At 33.3% G+C, this 17256-nt stretch overlaps 1 protein-coding gene across 2 annotated transcripts in view; it reads left to right on the forward strand.

Annotated features, from left to right (window-relative positions):
* Window positions 1–285: 285 nt before the first annotated feature.
* The window catches only part of LOC129909249 (uncharacterized), a 47877-nt gene continuing 30906 nt past the window's right edge, over window positions 286–17256 (forward strand). For both annotated transcript variants that reach the window (XR_008771429.1, XM_055986305.1), the window contains exon 1: window positions 286–466. Coding sequence is in view for 1 of the 2 variants with exons in the window: in XM_055986305.1 (XP_055842280.1) it covers window positions 406–466 (61 nt within the window). In the remaining variant the exon portion in view is untranslated. The remainder of the gene's footprint in view (window positions 467–17256) is intronic.

Below are 17256 nucleotides of genomic sequence, written 5' to 3' on the forward strand. Positions count from 1 at the left end.
CCGAAAATAGGCAACTCTACCCTATCTTTCAGTTGCAATTAATTTTTTTTTTTTCAATGCAAACTTTTTTTTAAGTTTGTCTGAAAAAATAATAATTACTCTCTTTTGAAATTTCAGAACCTTCTTGCTGTTGTCAACTTTTAATTTAACAGTTATGTATTTTTTAATTTTGAATTCAAACCATTTTTAACCACATTTTTATAACGGCTTAGTTATTCTCTTAGTTCATTATTTATTCATTGTATATACAATACAACATAAATTTATCTTATTTAAGACTTCTTTTTGATTTATTTTCCAGATAGCCATGATTTGTTGAAAACATCATACAAAATCTACAATTAACTGACTTTGAAGAAAAAAACATCAAGAGAAAAAATAGCAAAACTAAAAAATTTAATAAAAATGCCTGTGGGAGGAAGAACAGCCGGCAAATTTGGATACTCGGATAACAGTTATTACAGCGGTAAGTAATATAATCGTTTTTAATAACCAATTAGAGCCCTTCCTGTAGTAGTTATACGCTTAAAACTTAAATCCTCCATCCATTTGTTAAATGAGCATTACTTGCTTGCCTCTCGTTGACATTTTTGAATAAAAAAAAAACTCTTCTCAGTGTTTTGTTGCAAAAAGACGTATCCTTTTTTAGCTATATACAGTGTGTACTCTGTACATTCATTTGAGATGGCATAAGGATTCTCATTCTGATGATTTTTCTGAAATATGTTGGCAAATGGTGTTTAAGTGCTGTTACATTTGAAGTGGTGTAGCTCTAAAAGGATCACATATTCAAATTATGTGCTGCTTTTTGTGACAAATGGTGACAGACATCACATCACATCATCTCCTATAGCGACCTGAACCTTATTTTGTATACATTTTAGTATGATACCTATCACTTTTGAAATGTTTGATGTTTAAGTTCGGTCTAATTGGGCAAATGAGAAGGTTTATGATGGGCTTGACATAAAATGGAAGAAGATACATTTCTGATAAGCAAATTTTTTCATTAAAAAGGTTTATAAATTATATATGGGTTTGTATCAAGTTCAATATGGAAGCATTTTGTCGTTTCAAGTCGTCCTTTTTTGATGAAATTATGTCTTTTCAGATGTAAAACATTGATAATGACATGTGTAAGAGACGATTCTTGAGTTTTAATAATTCATGTTTCTAATGAAATTAGAATTTAATACCCACGTGATCCTGTGTGTCTGTAATTCTTCAAAGAACAAAGGTATAATGTGTATGAATTTCGTTAGGTGACACATGCTTGAACGCATTTAAAAGTAAATTAAAGAAGCATCATGCCTGATGGATTTTAAAACATATTTTCATTTAAAATTAATTCGGTTTTTAGTCATAAACCTTAACCACATTTGTTTGTTTTAATCATGGAACAGTATAAACTGCAGAACGTGCTTCTTTATTTAATTAGGTATTTTATTTTAATTTTTTCCAGATATACAAACAATTTAAATCCAAGAAAAGCCGTTTTTATATTTTAAACCTTTGATTCATTATGGGTCAGGAAATTAAATGTGAAATGTGTTAATTGCGAAGAATGTTTGATAGAAATAACATCATTCAGTAATACTTTTCTTTAACGTTTCTTTCCCAAATTGTGCTGATATAAATTTAAAAAAAAACGTTAAGAGAATACAAATTTTGTTTGGGTGTTTAAATTTGAAAGATTGTACTAAATATTGTTAATCAATTTCAAGACATGCACCACATAAGTTGCATTTGTTGTTGTTGATGAGCAAACATGGATCCTTACGTACATCCTTTAAGGATGGAAAACCCCTCAGAATTATTTTAGAGAGCTTCATTCCCAACATGAAACATCTGCTCCTGTTGTACTATAAAAACAAAACAAAAAAATTAAAAATACGTGCATGTTTTTTTATTTGTGTGTAGTTTCTTATGTTCACTGTGGTGTATGAGTGTTTTTTTTTTTTTTTTTTTGTATGTATATCTATACGAGCGATTCATAACATGATTTTGCAGCACTTTAATATGAAATCTCAAAGAAAACCTTTTTTAACTTACAAGGTTGTGACTTCCTAGACCACACAACAGAAGGTCTGCCGAAATCATTATTCTATTAAAAATATTTATTAAACTGTCTTTTTGGACCTTTTTCGTCTGCTCGTTTTGCAAATTTGGTCTGTCTAAGCTAACATTTTTATTTTTTTATAAAACAGATAATTGCATTTTTATTTTTAAGCTTTTTGTACTAACTCAACTATCAGCTCAAACTACAATATTTATTTTGATCCTTCAAGAAATAATATTAATTTATATTTCATTTTGAAATAATAAGAACAAAATTTGCTCCGGACAAAGGTTTAAATGAAAAGTTGATAAAATGTTTTTTTTTCTTCTTTATTTTCGTTGAAATCAATTACGTCGTTTACGAGAAAATCAAAAAAAAAAGAAAATCGGTTCTATGGTACCTAGGTACCATCAACAACTGTTTAAGCATAAGTCCACACAGGCCTATTCTAGAATAATTTTCATACACGGGGAAAAAAGTGTCACCTTAATTTAAAGTGACAGTCATCTTAGCAAAAAACCATGCACAAATCCGCTTAAATTAAAAGGTGCGATCCGCTTAATTCAATGTGGTCTGTTTTCCCCGTGCATTAAAACTAACTGAGTTTAAGTGGAATCACATTATTTTAAGCGGATATCACCTTAATTTAAAGTGGTTAAAAATTTAATGTGTGCATCATCTTATTTTAAGGTGACACTTTTTTCTCCGTGTAGAAAAGTATTTATCATTAATAGCACTGTGCAAGTTTTTTGAAAAAAATTTTTGAGACAGGCGCACGATTACGACTTCGAACAAAATTTTTTTTGAAAGTTTTTTCAATTATTTTGAGATTTTTCCACTGTTTTTAGTCATTTTTCAATAAAAAACAATGTTTATATTGCTAATAATTCTGCTCAAACGTTATTTGCTACATTGTAAACAATTTTGAACAATTTATTTGAAAGTTTAGTGATTTTTTTTGAATTTTTTTTTTTTTTAAATCGGAATTTTTTACATTGTTATCGTTTTTTCGCTGTTTTTGTTCTCTTTTGCACAAATACATAGCATGCTTTCCATTAAAAATTAATTTAACTGTTAATTTAGTGTTGGTTAAACTTCGACAGTCTATCGATATCATCGATAACATCGATACTTCACAAAACTATCGATAGTTTCAATACTTCCAAATTATTTTACCACAAGCTACCGATATTATCCATAGCTTTGAAATTAATTAAACACAATTTGAACTACAAGTTAAGTTTTCGTTTGACATTGGATGTAAACAACGAATTATTAACATAGTGTTTGGTAGATATCGATAGTTTCCATTGTCGATTGTATCGATAGTTTTAAGAAAAAACTATCGATAATATCGGTAGCCTTGTGGTATAATAATTTGGAAGTATTGAAACTATCGATAGTTTTGTGAAGTATCGATATACTCGATATTTTTTTGTTATCGATGCTACCGATAGTATGTCAAAGTTTAACCAACACTAAATTAACAGTTAAATTAATTTTTAATGGAAAACATGCTATGTATTTGTGCAAAAGAGAACAAAAACAGCGACAAAACGATAACAATGTAAAAAATTTCGATTTTTTTTTAATTTTTTCAAAAAAAAAATCACTAAACTTTCAAATAAATTGTTCAAAATTGTTTACAATGTCTTTCTACTGGTAGCAAATAACGTTTGAGCAGAATTATTAGCAATATAAACAATGTTTTTGATTGAAAAATGACTAAAAACAGTGGAAAATTCTCAAAATAATTGAAAAAACTTTCAAAAAAAATTTTGTTCGAAGTCGTACCGATAAATCGAAAAACTAATGATGCCAATGGATTTCTCGGGTCCGAAATATGGCGAAACAGTTATTCGCGCGCCTGTCAAGAATTTCGACTTGCACAGTGTAGTTTTTGATTAAATAAGGACATATTTATCAAGGAGATATTGGATCAAATCTTCAAAAATCGCTTCTTATTCGCTTACATAAACTATTTCCTACATTTAATCCCATTGAAGAAAACTACGAAATCACCAGAAAAACTACCATCCAACATTGTTGATGGCTTAAACCTTACAATTATGCAAACATTTTGTACACTACTAACCGTTCTGCTTTACAAAACAGTTGAGAATAAATATTTTTTCTGTTTTCTGCTGTATTTGCATTTAAAAAGGATAAATAGTTTGCTGCAGAGTGCATTAAATCACATGTTCACTGTGGCGTCCCGAGTCGAACTTTATGCACGAATTTAGAACTCAAACTGCTTAATAGAATCTATTTAGGTAGTTTTCATCTTAAAATAAACCTAAATACGAACTTTGTATACTTAGCTATCTTAGTATCTCCTGAGAATCCTTCACGACCCATATATAAAGCCTTTTAAAACTGAAAACACTAGTTTAATCCTAAATATTCTGTTTGTATCCAGAAATTTTAGACCTTACTATGTACTTTTAAAGCTCTTTAATCTTGGTAGATACTAGTAATACTATATGAGATAGGTTGAGACTATTAAAACACCAAACACTTTTTTGGTCCTAAATGTTCTTTTACTTTTCAAACTCTTGAGACTCCAAATACTAGTTAAGTCCTTAAAGAACAAGTTCAGACAGGCAACTACCTTGGCCAATGACTTGACATTTCAAAGGGCATTCGGCGAGTGCGGATCGGTGTCCGTAATTTTTTTTTTATTTAAGCTAAGTATACAGTTCTTCTAGCAAAAAAAAAAACCATGCATTTCTCAGGGGAGAGATTTTTTGATTTTTTCCAAAAAAAAATATTTTTTATTTATTTTAATAATAAATATTAATATTTTTTTCTTCATCACTTATTTTTTTTTTTAATAAAAAGAACTGTATACTAGGCTTAAGTGAAAAAAAAAAACAGTGTTCGCTATGTATACGTAAAATGATACTTGACATTTTAAAGCCATTTGGCAAGTGCGGATCGGTAATTTTTTTGATTTAGTGAAAAATGTATACGTAAAATAAAAGAAACGGGGAAAATGTGAAAAAAATCTAAAATTTGTGAAATAAATACAAAGAAAAAAAGTGGAAGTGAAAGTGAATAAAATTAAAAATTTATATTTTTGTAAAAAAAAAAAAAAATACGAAAGTAAACATGAGTCTTTTTTTTTTAATTTGAACTAATTTTTTTCAAAATTTTATTTTATTTTTAAATGTCATGTCGTTTTCGAGATTAAAAAAAAAATAAATTTTTCTGAGAAATCTTTTTTTTTTTACGTGTATGAACTTGTTGGTAAATAAATTTAAGAAACATTAATCTTGCTTCTATTATTTATTAAACCTTCAGAGTTGTAAAGGCATACAATAAAGTGACACAGTATTTGATTATCCTGAACAAATTCTTTTTTTTTTCATTGATAACGCCTGAAAACTGACCTGTCAATTTTTCTTACTGTATGTCTGGAGCACCTGGCGCTGTGCATCCGATGGATTCTACTTGAAGAGGTCATTAGGCAATAAAACTGCACTTTTTTAATGAAAAACAATTACAAAATTATTGGTATTAACAAATTAACTTCTTAAATCATTTTCTGATTTTCAGAATAATTCTTTAATGAATATTTAATATTCATTTTATTTAACCTGAACGTGAACATTGATTATGGTTTAATTAGAATTTGTAGGACCTATTTAGAATATGTAGAGCTTATTGAGGGTCTAAAAGGTTTTAATTCGATTTTTTTTTTTGGTCCTAAATAACTGCCCAAAATGGGATTTTTTCCGATAACCGACTATTTGCGGTCTTAAGTAGAGGTTATTTCCTTTAGGAATCTAGTGATATTTATGACCTATTGAATCTAAACAAAGAATGTTTAGGTAATATTTAGGTTTTAAATAGTGCCAAATGTTCGACTCGGGGTATGCGTACTTTTTTTTTTTATTTTTGCATAATAATAATAAAATAGGAGTGAAGTGAATAAAGGAGTTTGTGTGTATTTAAAAACATATATGTATGGGGTTTTGCCTTAATATATCATTCACCAAATAATACCAAATAATAACTCTCATATAACAAAAAGAGCAAAATTTCTTTTAGAGCAATTATCTGCGACACAGTCTTTTATTTAATTTTTAAGAGATTCGTGGTTCAAGGCATTTTCGTGATTAAATGTGACTTAAGGTAATTGCAAATCATCATTAGGTATACTATTTGTGTGAGTAGTCAAAGATCTTTTTATCTTGCAACAATCAGCATTGCCCTAAATGATACTTAAGTAAAACTCTATCCAAGGTGAAATCTTTCCTATCAACAATTGACTATCTTAAGCAATTAAAAGAAAAGAACTACGCAATTCCATTCATGTCATCAATCTCAATTTCGGGTAGCAAATCTTTAACCATAAACCATTCTCTATCCTTTCAGCAGTGTCCTTGTTCTGAAATGTGCTGCACAAACATATAAAAAAACCAAACATTAACCAATGCACCCTAAATTATTCTATGTTTCATTTTCATCTATGTTAAATTCTTTTATGTTCTCTTATCTTAACGGCCAATGCAGATTTGTTCTATTTCTTGCTTATCAACTAATACTAATGCATACTTAAAAACTACAGCTAATGCTAAATTTGGCAAAGCTAACTCACTCTCTTGCTGTTTGACCATCACCGTGTTCACATCAAAAATTGTTTAGCTCCGCGATAAAATTTATCTAAATTCTGGCCTTGAACTTTTGTTAATTTATTTTGATTAATTACATTAAGCCCTGATTTTTCAATCGTCAGTTAGACTATCAGAAAAATAAAAACTGCCAAATGTCAATATAAAAAAACTTTTATTCCTAGGAATAAGCTCTAACTGAGGTTTATCTGAGTATTGAAAAATTGGCCCTAAATCATTCATTATTAAAAAAACTATTTGCTTTATTTCTTATTTATATACATTTTTTGGTCCTTCGTTGTCGGATTATTAAAACAATTTTTTAATTTTTTGGACATTGTGAAACGCAATCGTGGTAAGACATTTAATTGAAAAACAGTTAACAAGCTGCACTTGTAATTGCATATGGCAATTAAAAGTGACATATGGATGAAATATGATTTTTTTTAAATGTGCATGCTAAAATAGAATAGAATAAGTGTGTTATACATATACATATGATTTATTAAAATTGATATATGATTTATTAAAATTCTATGAAACAAATGAGTGATATTGAATAAAAAGACCAGAAACAGTTTTGAACATTTTATTAGAATTTTTGGCATCATAAATTATAATTTAGCAATTATGAATGCAATTAAAATTAAACGGGGCCATGCCAAAGGCACTTTGACTCGTGCGGCGGGGTATGCAGATTCTTTACCAGAAGACGTCACGTTATCAGAGCTTGAGATTCGTTTAGAAAGACTTTACCAAGCGTGGTTAGATTTCTTGTCTCTAAATCATGAACTATGCGATTTTTGTGATGAGGAAAATTTTGTTGATCCGGGTCCTGAGTTCGGAGATTACGAAGAAAAATATTTAAAAGCCCATTCGGTTTTTACAAATAGGGTTCGTGAATTAAATTCTCAGAACGTTAGCGCTGACGACTCAATAATAGAAAAATTAGCAGATCAACAGACTTCCTTTTTAAAAACTTTAAACTCCGCAACACAAAAATCAGCGGTTAAGTTACCAACTGCTAATATTCCCATTTTTGATGGCAAATATGAAGATTGGTCCGAGTTTAAGGATCTTTTTCAAAGTTCGGTTGACCGGAATACAAACTTGAGCGGTTCGCAAAAGTTTCAATACCTCAAATCGTTTCTGCGAGGTAATGCTGCGGGCTTACTAAAACATATGCGATGTTCGGAAGATAATTATATCGAGGCTTGGGACAGGTTAGAGGCAAGATATGAAAAAAAGAATCTTATTGTGCAGGCTTTTGTTGAATCTTTTCTTTCGTTACCTTCGTCCAACTCCGAAAATATTCAGTTACTCCGTAAGATCACAGATGGGGCCGACGAAGTTATTCGTGGATTAAACGCATTGCAGTGTAACAATCGTGATCCTTGGCTTATATATTTGCTACTGCAAAAGGTAGATTCGGACACTAGACAAGCTTGGGCAGATAATTTAGGTGCCAAAGAAGATCCTTCGATAGACCAATTGTTAAATTTTCTGCAATCTCGGTGTAGTGTATTAGAAGCATGCAGTTCGGTTACATCAACACGAAAGAAACCCCTCGCATCAGTTCGATCACATTATGTAGAATCAACACAAACTTGCCCCAAATGCCATGGTAGTCATATCTTGCCACAATGCACGGATTTTATTAGTCTCGATGTCGTTTCTCGTCGTGAATTTGTCAAAAAACATTCGGTTTGTTTTAATTGCCTTCGTCAAGGTCATGGTTCCTATAAATGTCGGTCAAACTTTCGGTGTAAGACGTGCAAAGCTCGTCACCATTCACTTGTTCATCCTACACAAAATCCAGCAATTGAAGCTTCTTTTTCGAATAATATTCAACCTAACAATACAACACCGCCCCCAAATCCTACGATTGTTTCTAATCATTCGCTTGAATCTTCTTGTTCGTCTCAAACAATTCTTCCTACCGCAATTGTTAAGATTCAAGATAACCAGGGATCTTTTCAAAACATACGCGTGTTGCTCGATACAGGTTCTCAGGTTTCGTTTATAACCGAACGTGCAGTTCAATGCCTGGGCCTTAAACGCAAACGATCTCGTGTTCCAATAACAGGAATTGCATCAACTTCAGCTGGTGTAACTAATGGATTAGTTACCACCAACCTTCGCTCTCGTTTTAACTCTAGTTTCGTTGAAGTTGATTGTTTCGTAATTTCAAAACTTACTTCGGTATTGCCATCGTTTTCAATCGGTAACATAGATTCAAGTCTTTTGCTACTCGATCTTGCAGATCCAACTTTTAATGAGCCTGGCGAAATAGATATTTTGATAGGTGCAGATAAGGTGTTTAGTATCATAACTGGCCCAGCAACTCGAGCAGATCAACAATCACCGGAAAGGATTCCCACAATATTTGGCTGGGTTGTTGTTGGTAAATTTAACCAAAAACCTTCTGGGGTTGTTAATTTCTGCACAAAATTAGACTTTAGTCAATGTTTCGACCTTGAGAGGTTTTGGAGGTTAGAGGAAGTGTCATATGTACCTGTCCTTTCTTTAGAAGAGCAACAAGCTGAAGATAGTTTTACTAACACTCACTTTCGCCATTCAGATGGAAAATTTGTGGTAGAATTACCTTTTAAGTCAAATCAAAGGACTTATTTCGGAAACTCTCTTTCAATCGCTTTAAATCGACTACAGTCAATCGAAAGAAAATTCATTTCAAATCCTGATTTAAAAAACCAATACACAAGTTTTATGAATGAATACTTATCACTAGGACACATGGAAGAGATACCTTCAAATGAGATCGCAATCGATAACAACAGTTGTTACTATCTACCCCATCACGCTGTTTTTAAAAATGATAGTAGCACAACGAAAATAAGGGTAGTTTTTGACGGTTCAGCAAAATCTTATAATAGTACTTCGTTAAACGAATGTCTTCTCGTAGGCCCCACAATTCAACGTGATATATTTTCGATATGCCTTAGATTTCGTCGGCATAAATACACAATATCGGGGGACATCGAGAAAATGTACCGTCAAATATGGGTATCACCTAAACATACCGACTTTCAAAGAATAGTTTGGCGAGAAACACCTGAAAGTCCTATAAAACATTATCGTCTTCTTACGGTCACTTATGGCACTGCTTCGGCACCTTTTCTAGCTGTTCGATCACTGAAACAAGTAGCTCTTGAATCCGCTCTTTCTCATCCTGTTGCTTCATCCGTTATCCTTAACGACTTCTATGTCGACGACGTAATGACTGGGGCAGATTCTATCGATGATGTGGTTAAGCTGCAAAAGGATCTTGTAGAACTATTAAAATCTGCCGGATTTCATCTCAGAAAGTGGACAACCAACTGCTGGCCCTTGCTGCTGTCTATGCCCGAACAACAAAGGGAATTGTCTCCAGTGGAATTTGAGGAATCAAGCTCAGTAAAATTATTAGGCTTGCAATGGTGTCCATCGAGGGATTCTTTTTCCTACAAGGTTCGCTTGGATAAATGTCACACTGTCACTAAACGTCGGATACTCTCTGAATCATCTAGAATTTTTGACCCAATAGGATTTTTGGCTCCAGTGGTAGTTGGGGTTAAAATTATTTTGCAGGATATCTGGAAAGAAAAGTTATCTTGGGACGAAGTAGCTCCAGAGTATCTTGCTGATCGCTGGACATTAATTCATCAAGAACTTCATCAGCTTGAAAATCTGAGTATCCCTAGGATAATGTGGTCGAACAAAACCAATTACGAATTGCATGGCTTCTGCGATGCATCATTAGACGCATATGGAGCTGTTGTTTATTGCAGAAGCGTTAACCCAGACAAAAGTGTATCAATTTCATTGGTGGCAGCTAAAACTAAAGTTGCACCTATTAAAATACTCTCGCTACCCAGACTTGAACTCTGTGGAGCTCTTCTTTTAACTCGTCTAATAAGTAAAATTCAGATTTCTTTACAGGAGAAAGAAACCAAAATATTTGCTTGGACGGATTCAGCCATAGTTCTTCATTGGCTGTCAGCACTCCCAAAAAGATGGTCGGTATTTATTGGCAATCGCACGTCGGAGATATTGTCTTTAATACCTCGTAAGATGTGGAACCACGTACGCTCGGCCAGCAACCCTGCAGATATTGCTTCTCGTGGTATTTCACCATCACATTTGTGCGCAAATGAGATGTGGTGGAAAGGACCTCATTGGCTCAGCTTGGACAGAAATCTTTGGCCTACATCAACCACCGTTTGTGAAGAGTTTTTAGAAGAAGAGTTAGAAGAGAGAATAGTACCCAAAACAAAGGTATTTGTATCTAATTTACAAACTAACAATTTTTTGGATCCTATTATTGTAGATAAATTGATTAAAAAAGTATCTAACTGGAATAAACTTATTCGTATAGTTGCATATGTGCGCCGGTTTTTATTTAACTATTATCGAGACCCTGAACATCGTAATTTTGAACCTTTGTCTACTAAAGAATTGTTACATTCTAAAATTGTTATTATCAAAAAGGTGCAGTATTCGTTGTTTTCGTTTGAAATCGATCTTCTTAAGAATAATAAACCATTGCCTAAAAGAAATAAACTTGTATCGCTTACCCCTTTTCTTGATTCCTACGGAGTGCTTCGCGTTGGAGGTCGTATTCAGGAATCAACTCTGAGTTACGATCAAAAACACCCTATGATTTTATGTAGAACTCATCCGATATCTGAACTTATAATAACTTATAAACATAATCAATATTTACATTCGGGAGTAACATTAACTTTTTCGTTAATTAAAGCAAGTTTTCACATACTCGGCTGTAGAAATCTCATCCGTAAAATAGTACACAATTGTGTAGTTTGTTTTCGTCAACGTGTTGTAACCTCACAGCAGCTTATGGGTAATCTCCCAATTGATCGGGTAATTTATTCCCGACCTTTCAGCAAGGTTGGCTGTGATTACGCCGGTCCAATCACGTTGCGGTCAACTAGTTTACGAAATCCGAAATTTGTAAAGGCATATATAGCCTTATTCGTTTGCTTCGTTACAAAAGGAATCCACCTGGAACTAGTGGGAGACCTCTCGACAAATGCGTTTTTGTTAGCCCTAGATCGTTTCGTCGCGCGTCGCGGTAAACCAAGCGAAATTTGGAGCGATAATGGTACTAACTTTCATGGAGCAAAACGTACTCTCGACGAAATGTATAGTCAACTTATTAGTCAACACCATAACACCATTGTAGCTGATCACCTTTCTAAAGATAATATAAGTTGGAAATTTATACCTCCTGCTGCCCCTCATTTTGGAGGGCTTTGGGAGGCAGGTGTAAAATCTGTCAAGACTCACCTCAAACGAGTTATTGGTGACAGCAAATTGACATACGAAGAGATGTACACTTTATTAACAAAAATCGAAGGTCTTCTGAATTCACGCCCAATGTGGCATGTATCAGATACAGAACCGACTGCATTAAGTCCATCACATTTTATGATTGGGGAGCAATATATCGCAGTTCCTCAATCCAATATTTCAAATACTAACATTAAAACTAATTGGTTTGCTTTACAGACTCTCCTCAAAGGCTTCTGGAAGCGATGGCATCAGGAATACCTGACATCCCTTCAGCAACGACCAAAGTGGCAACAACGGAAGATGAATCTTCAAGTAAATGATGTCGTCCTTCTCAAAGAAACTAATTTGCCACCTTCAAAATGGATTATCGGTCGTATCACAGAAGTCCATCCTGGGAAAGACGGTGAAGTCAGAGTTGTTACCATTCACACGAATTTTGGAACCTACATTCGTCCTATTGCTAAAGTAGCCCCACTTCCTAGTGCTGAAAGACCGGAGTCTTCCAGGGGGGGCTGAATGTTCTGAAATGTGCTGCACAAACATATAAAAAAACCAAACATTAACCAATGCACCCTAAATTATTCTATGTTTCATTTTCATCTATGTTAAATTCTTTTATGTTCTCTTATCTTAACGGCCAATGCAGATTTGTTCTATTTCTTGCTTATCAACTAATACTAATGCATACTTAAAAACTACAGCTAATGCTAAATTTGGCAAAGCTAACTCACTCTCTTGCTGTTTGACCATCACCGTGTTCACATCAAAAATTGTTTAGCTCCGCGATAAAATTTATCTAAATTCTGGCCTTGAACTTTTGTTAATTTATTTTGATTAATTACATTAAATCATTCATTATTAAAAAAACTATTTGCTTTATTTCTTATTTATATACATTTTTTGGAATAAACTTATTCGTATAGTTGCATATGTGCGCCGGTTTTTATTTAACTATTATCGAGACCCTGAACATCGTAATTTTGAACCTTTGTCTACTAAAGAATTGTTACATTCTAAAATTGTTATTATCAAAAAGGTGCAGTATTCGTTGTTTTCGTTTGAAATCGATCTTCTTAAGAATAATAAACCATTGCCTAAAAGAAATAAACTTGTATCGCTTACCCCTTTTCTTGATTCCTACGGAGTGCTTCGCGTTGGAGGTCGTATTCAGGAATCAACTCTGAGTTACGATCAAAAACACCCTATGATTTTATGTAGAACTCATCCGATATCTGAACTTATAATAACTTATAAACATAATCAATATTTACATTCGGGAGTAACATTAACTTTTTCGTTAATTAAAGCAAGTTTTCACATACTCGGCTGTAGAAATCTCATCCGTAAAATAGTACACAATTGTGTAGTTTGTTTTCGTCAACGTGTTGTAACCTCACAGCAGCTTATGGGTAATCTCCCAATTGATCGGGTAATTTATTCCCGACCTTTCAGCAAGGTTGGCTGTGATTACGCCGGTCCAATCACGTTGCGGTCAACTAGTTTACGAAATCCGAAATTTGTAAAGGCATATATAGCCTTATTCGTTTGCTTCGTTACAAAAGGAATCCACCTGGAACTAGTGGGAGACCTCTCGACAAATGCGTTTTTGTTAGCCCTAGATCGTTTCGTCGCGCGTCGCGGTAAACCAAGCGAAATTTGGAGCGATAATGGTACTAACTTTCATGGAGCAAAACGTACTCTCGACGAAATGTATAGTCAACTTATTAGTCAACACCATAACACCATTGTAGCTGATCACCTTTCTAAAGATAATATAAGTTGGAAATTTATACCTCCTGCTGCCCCTCATTTTGGAGGGCTTTGGGAGGCAGGTGTAAAATCTGTCAAGACTCACCTCAAACGAGTTATTGGTGACAGCAAATTGACATACGAAGAGATGTACACTTTATTAACAAAAATCGAAGGTCTTCTGAATTCACGCCCAATGTGGCATGTATCAGATACAGAACCGACTGCATTAAGTCCATCACATTTTATGATTGGGGAGCAATATATCGCAGTTCCTCAATCCAATATTTCAAATACTAACATTAAAACTAATTGGTTTGCTTTACAGACTCTCCTCAAAGGCTTCTGGAAGCGATGGCATCAGGAATACCTGACATCCCTTCAGCAACGACCAAAGTGGCAACAACGGAAGATGAATCTTCAAGTAAATGATGTCGTCCTTCTCAAAGAAACTAATTTGCCACCTTCAAAATGGATTATCGGTCGTATCACAGAAGTCCATCCTGGGAAAGACGGTGAAGTCAGAGTTGTTACCATTCACACGAATTTTGGAACCTACATTCGTCCTATTGCTAAAGTAGCCCCACTTCCTAGTGCTGAAAGACCGGAGTCTTCCAGGGGGGGCTGAATGTTCTGAAATGTGCTGCAAAAACATTTAAAAAAAACCAAACATTAACCAATGCACCCTAAATTATTCTATGTTTCATTTTCATCTATGTTAAATTCTTTTATGTTCTCTTATCTTAACGGCCAATCAGGGGCGTACGTTGAGTTGTCGAGGTCCCGGGGCAAGACTTAATTTTGGGGCCCCTTTGATATTTGGGGGCCGCTTTGATATAAAAAATAAGAACAATAAATTATACGCCCTACTTTTTTTTACCTTTAATTTTTGTGGCCCTAAGATAATATGTAATTTTTTTTTTAAAGCAATTTATTATGCATTACACTGAAGAATATAATATGTCTCTCTTGTGTCCGAAGTGATTCATGTTAAATGTATTATCTTTTGTTTTGAATTGTTCTCTCTCGGGGCGCTGGCGCGGCGGGGGCCCCGGGGCACGGCCCCGCTTGCCCCAATGGTGTGTACGCCCCTGCGGCCAATGCAGATTTGTTCTATTTCTTGCTTATCAACTAATACTAATGCATACTTAAAAACTACAGCTAATGCTAATTTTCGCAAAGCTAACTCGCTCTCTTGCTGTTTGACCATCACCGTGTTCACATCAAAAATTGTTTAGCTCCGCGATAAAATTTATCTAAATTCTGGCCTTGAACTTTTGTAAATTTATTTTGATTAATTACAATAAATCATTCATTATTAAAAAAAAAACTATTTGCTTTATTTCTTATTTATATACATTTTTTGGTCCTTCGAGCCGGATTATAAATGACACACTTGAGGATGCATTAAAGTAAAAACATTTAAATAAAAAGGAAGTGAATTAAAATAGTATCAGGATGAAAACTAAGTGATAACAAAAGTAGCTAATCTTTTTTTATTGCCGAAGGAAGTGATACAGAGAGCCTCAAGGCATTTTATGTTTATTTCGACAAGACATTATACCAACTTGATAGCTTTATAGAAAGCCTCGATATTTGTTTTAAAATTTTTCAAGTTTTTAGATAAATAGAAAGTAAATTAAAGTAGTACCAGGATGAAAACTAAGTGATAACAAAATATAAGTAGCCAGTCTTTTTTTAAAGCCGAAGGAAGTGATACAGAGAGCCTCAAGGCATTTTATGTTTATTTCAACAAGACATTATACCAACTTGATAGCTTTATAGAAAGCCTCGATATTTGTTTTAAAATTTTTCAAGCTTTCAATCTAATGTGAACTGCTTTGATATTTTCTTAAACCGTTTTTTTACGAAATAAATACGGGTTACGACTTAAAAAGTCCAAATTTAAGTCATAGAAGTGCACTCGAGTAGACCATATGATTTGTTGTACCTGAACAAGGTGCAATTTCTGACGATGGTTAAAAGAGTAACGGCTAACAGAGATAGGCTATTTGGGTTATCTGTGAGACAAGGTAATTTATTACCAACTTCATGTACCTGCCTTCACACCTAAGGGTGGCATTTAACCTGTATAATCGGAAGAGGTTGGGCTCTCAAGCACATAGGCATTTGGGGTTGCCAGCCCTACATGACTAAAAACTGTTGGCCCAAAAAATATAGAGAATAAAAACGAAACATTTCCATTTGCGAATGTAAGCTTCTCCATTTTAATGTTCAAAAGAAGGTCACAACATGTGTGTTCTGTGTGCGAAACTCAGTAAAGACAAACAAAAAAAAAATTAGCTTATCGATTGATTATCTACCCCCACGAAGAAGGATACGAGATAACTGTAGATACCTAAACAATCCTTCGATACATAAATAATTTTTTGTTGTCTCTAGGTTTAAAGGTAGATACTCTGAAGACGGTTTAAGAGATCTAAGGAAAAAAGAGCAAACTAAAGAATTTCTTTAAGTTTCTCTTTATATTTATATTGGTCCATTTGAGATAATCAGTGGCTTAAGAAAATTTAATTGACCGCGAAGTTTGATTTCATTCAGTTTGTGTAATTGACAACAATTATTAGCAATTTTGTACGACAAAGAATTTCACTTTATTCTCTTTTCCTGCAACGGAGCAAAAATTATTTGTTGCCACATCATTTGATATCGTCGTTTGTCAAAGCGAATTAATGATCTGACATTTGTTATGTTTTTTTGTTTTGTTGTTTGAAAATTCAAAAGGACAAATTCTGGACTTTTACTTTAACTCTCTTTGTACCCAAACTCAAATATGAGCAAGGATTGGGTAATAATTGACGTTACTTTTTATCGAGCAGAAATGAAAGCAATCATTTTCTTGTACAAAGCAAAACAGTTCGAGTCCATTCAAGGTTTATGATGTTGCTACATACTTTTATTTCGTTGGAAAAGAATAATGGCAAATAAAATGTAATGTTGGACTACGAATAAATAATGGAGCGGAAAAAAGAGTGTTTATTGCGGAATAGTTGGCATTGGGGATTGAAAAAGATTTACTTAGGTATTTTTTATAACTAATAGCTTATAGTAAGGAATACCTGCGGTTAAGAGTATTGGAATTATAACTCTTTTCTGTCATAAATTTTTGGAATTTAAGGCTTAATCCAACGAATACAATGGCCATCTACTAATACCTATTGTTATGATTTTTGTGTACAAATGAGAATAAACGATATGGTCGAGTAGTAAATTTTCATTTCTTAGCAAGACCTACCTTACCTATATTGTCAGTAGATTATTTTTTATGCTTGATGGGTTATTTTGCAAAACTATTATTATATAATAGTTGTTGGCTTTTTTTTTACTAAATTAGGCTTAGTTTGTAAGTTGGTACTAACTTTCACTCATTGCTTGCAAAATCTTTTGTTGGAATATCTAAGTTAGTGTAGGTCAACTTTTTTGCTCTATCTTTAAATTTTTTGTTTGCATTTAAAAAGCATAAAAAGTTTGATGTAGAATGCATTAGTTTACTTGTGC

Source organism: Episyrphus balteatus, chromosome 2, assembly GCF_945859705.1.
Source record: "Episyrphus balteatus chromosome 2, idEpiBalt1.1, whole genome shotgun sequence".
Classification (NCBI taxonomy): Eukaryota; Metazoa; Arthropoda; class Insecta; order Diptera; family Syrphidae; genus Episyrphus; species Episyrphus balteatus.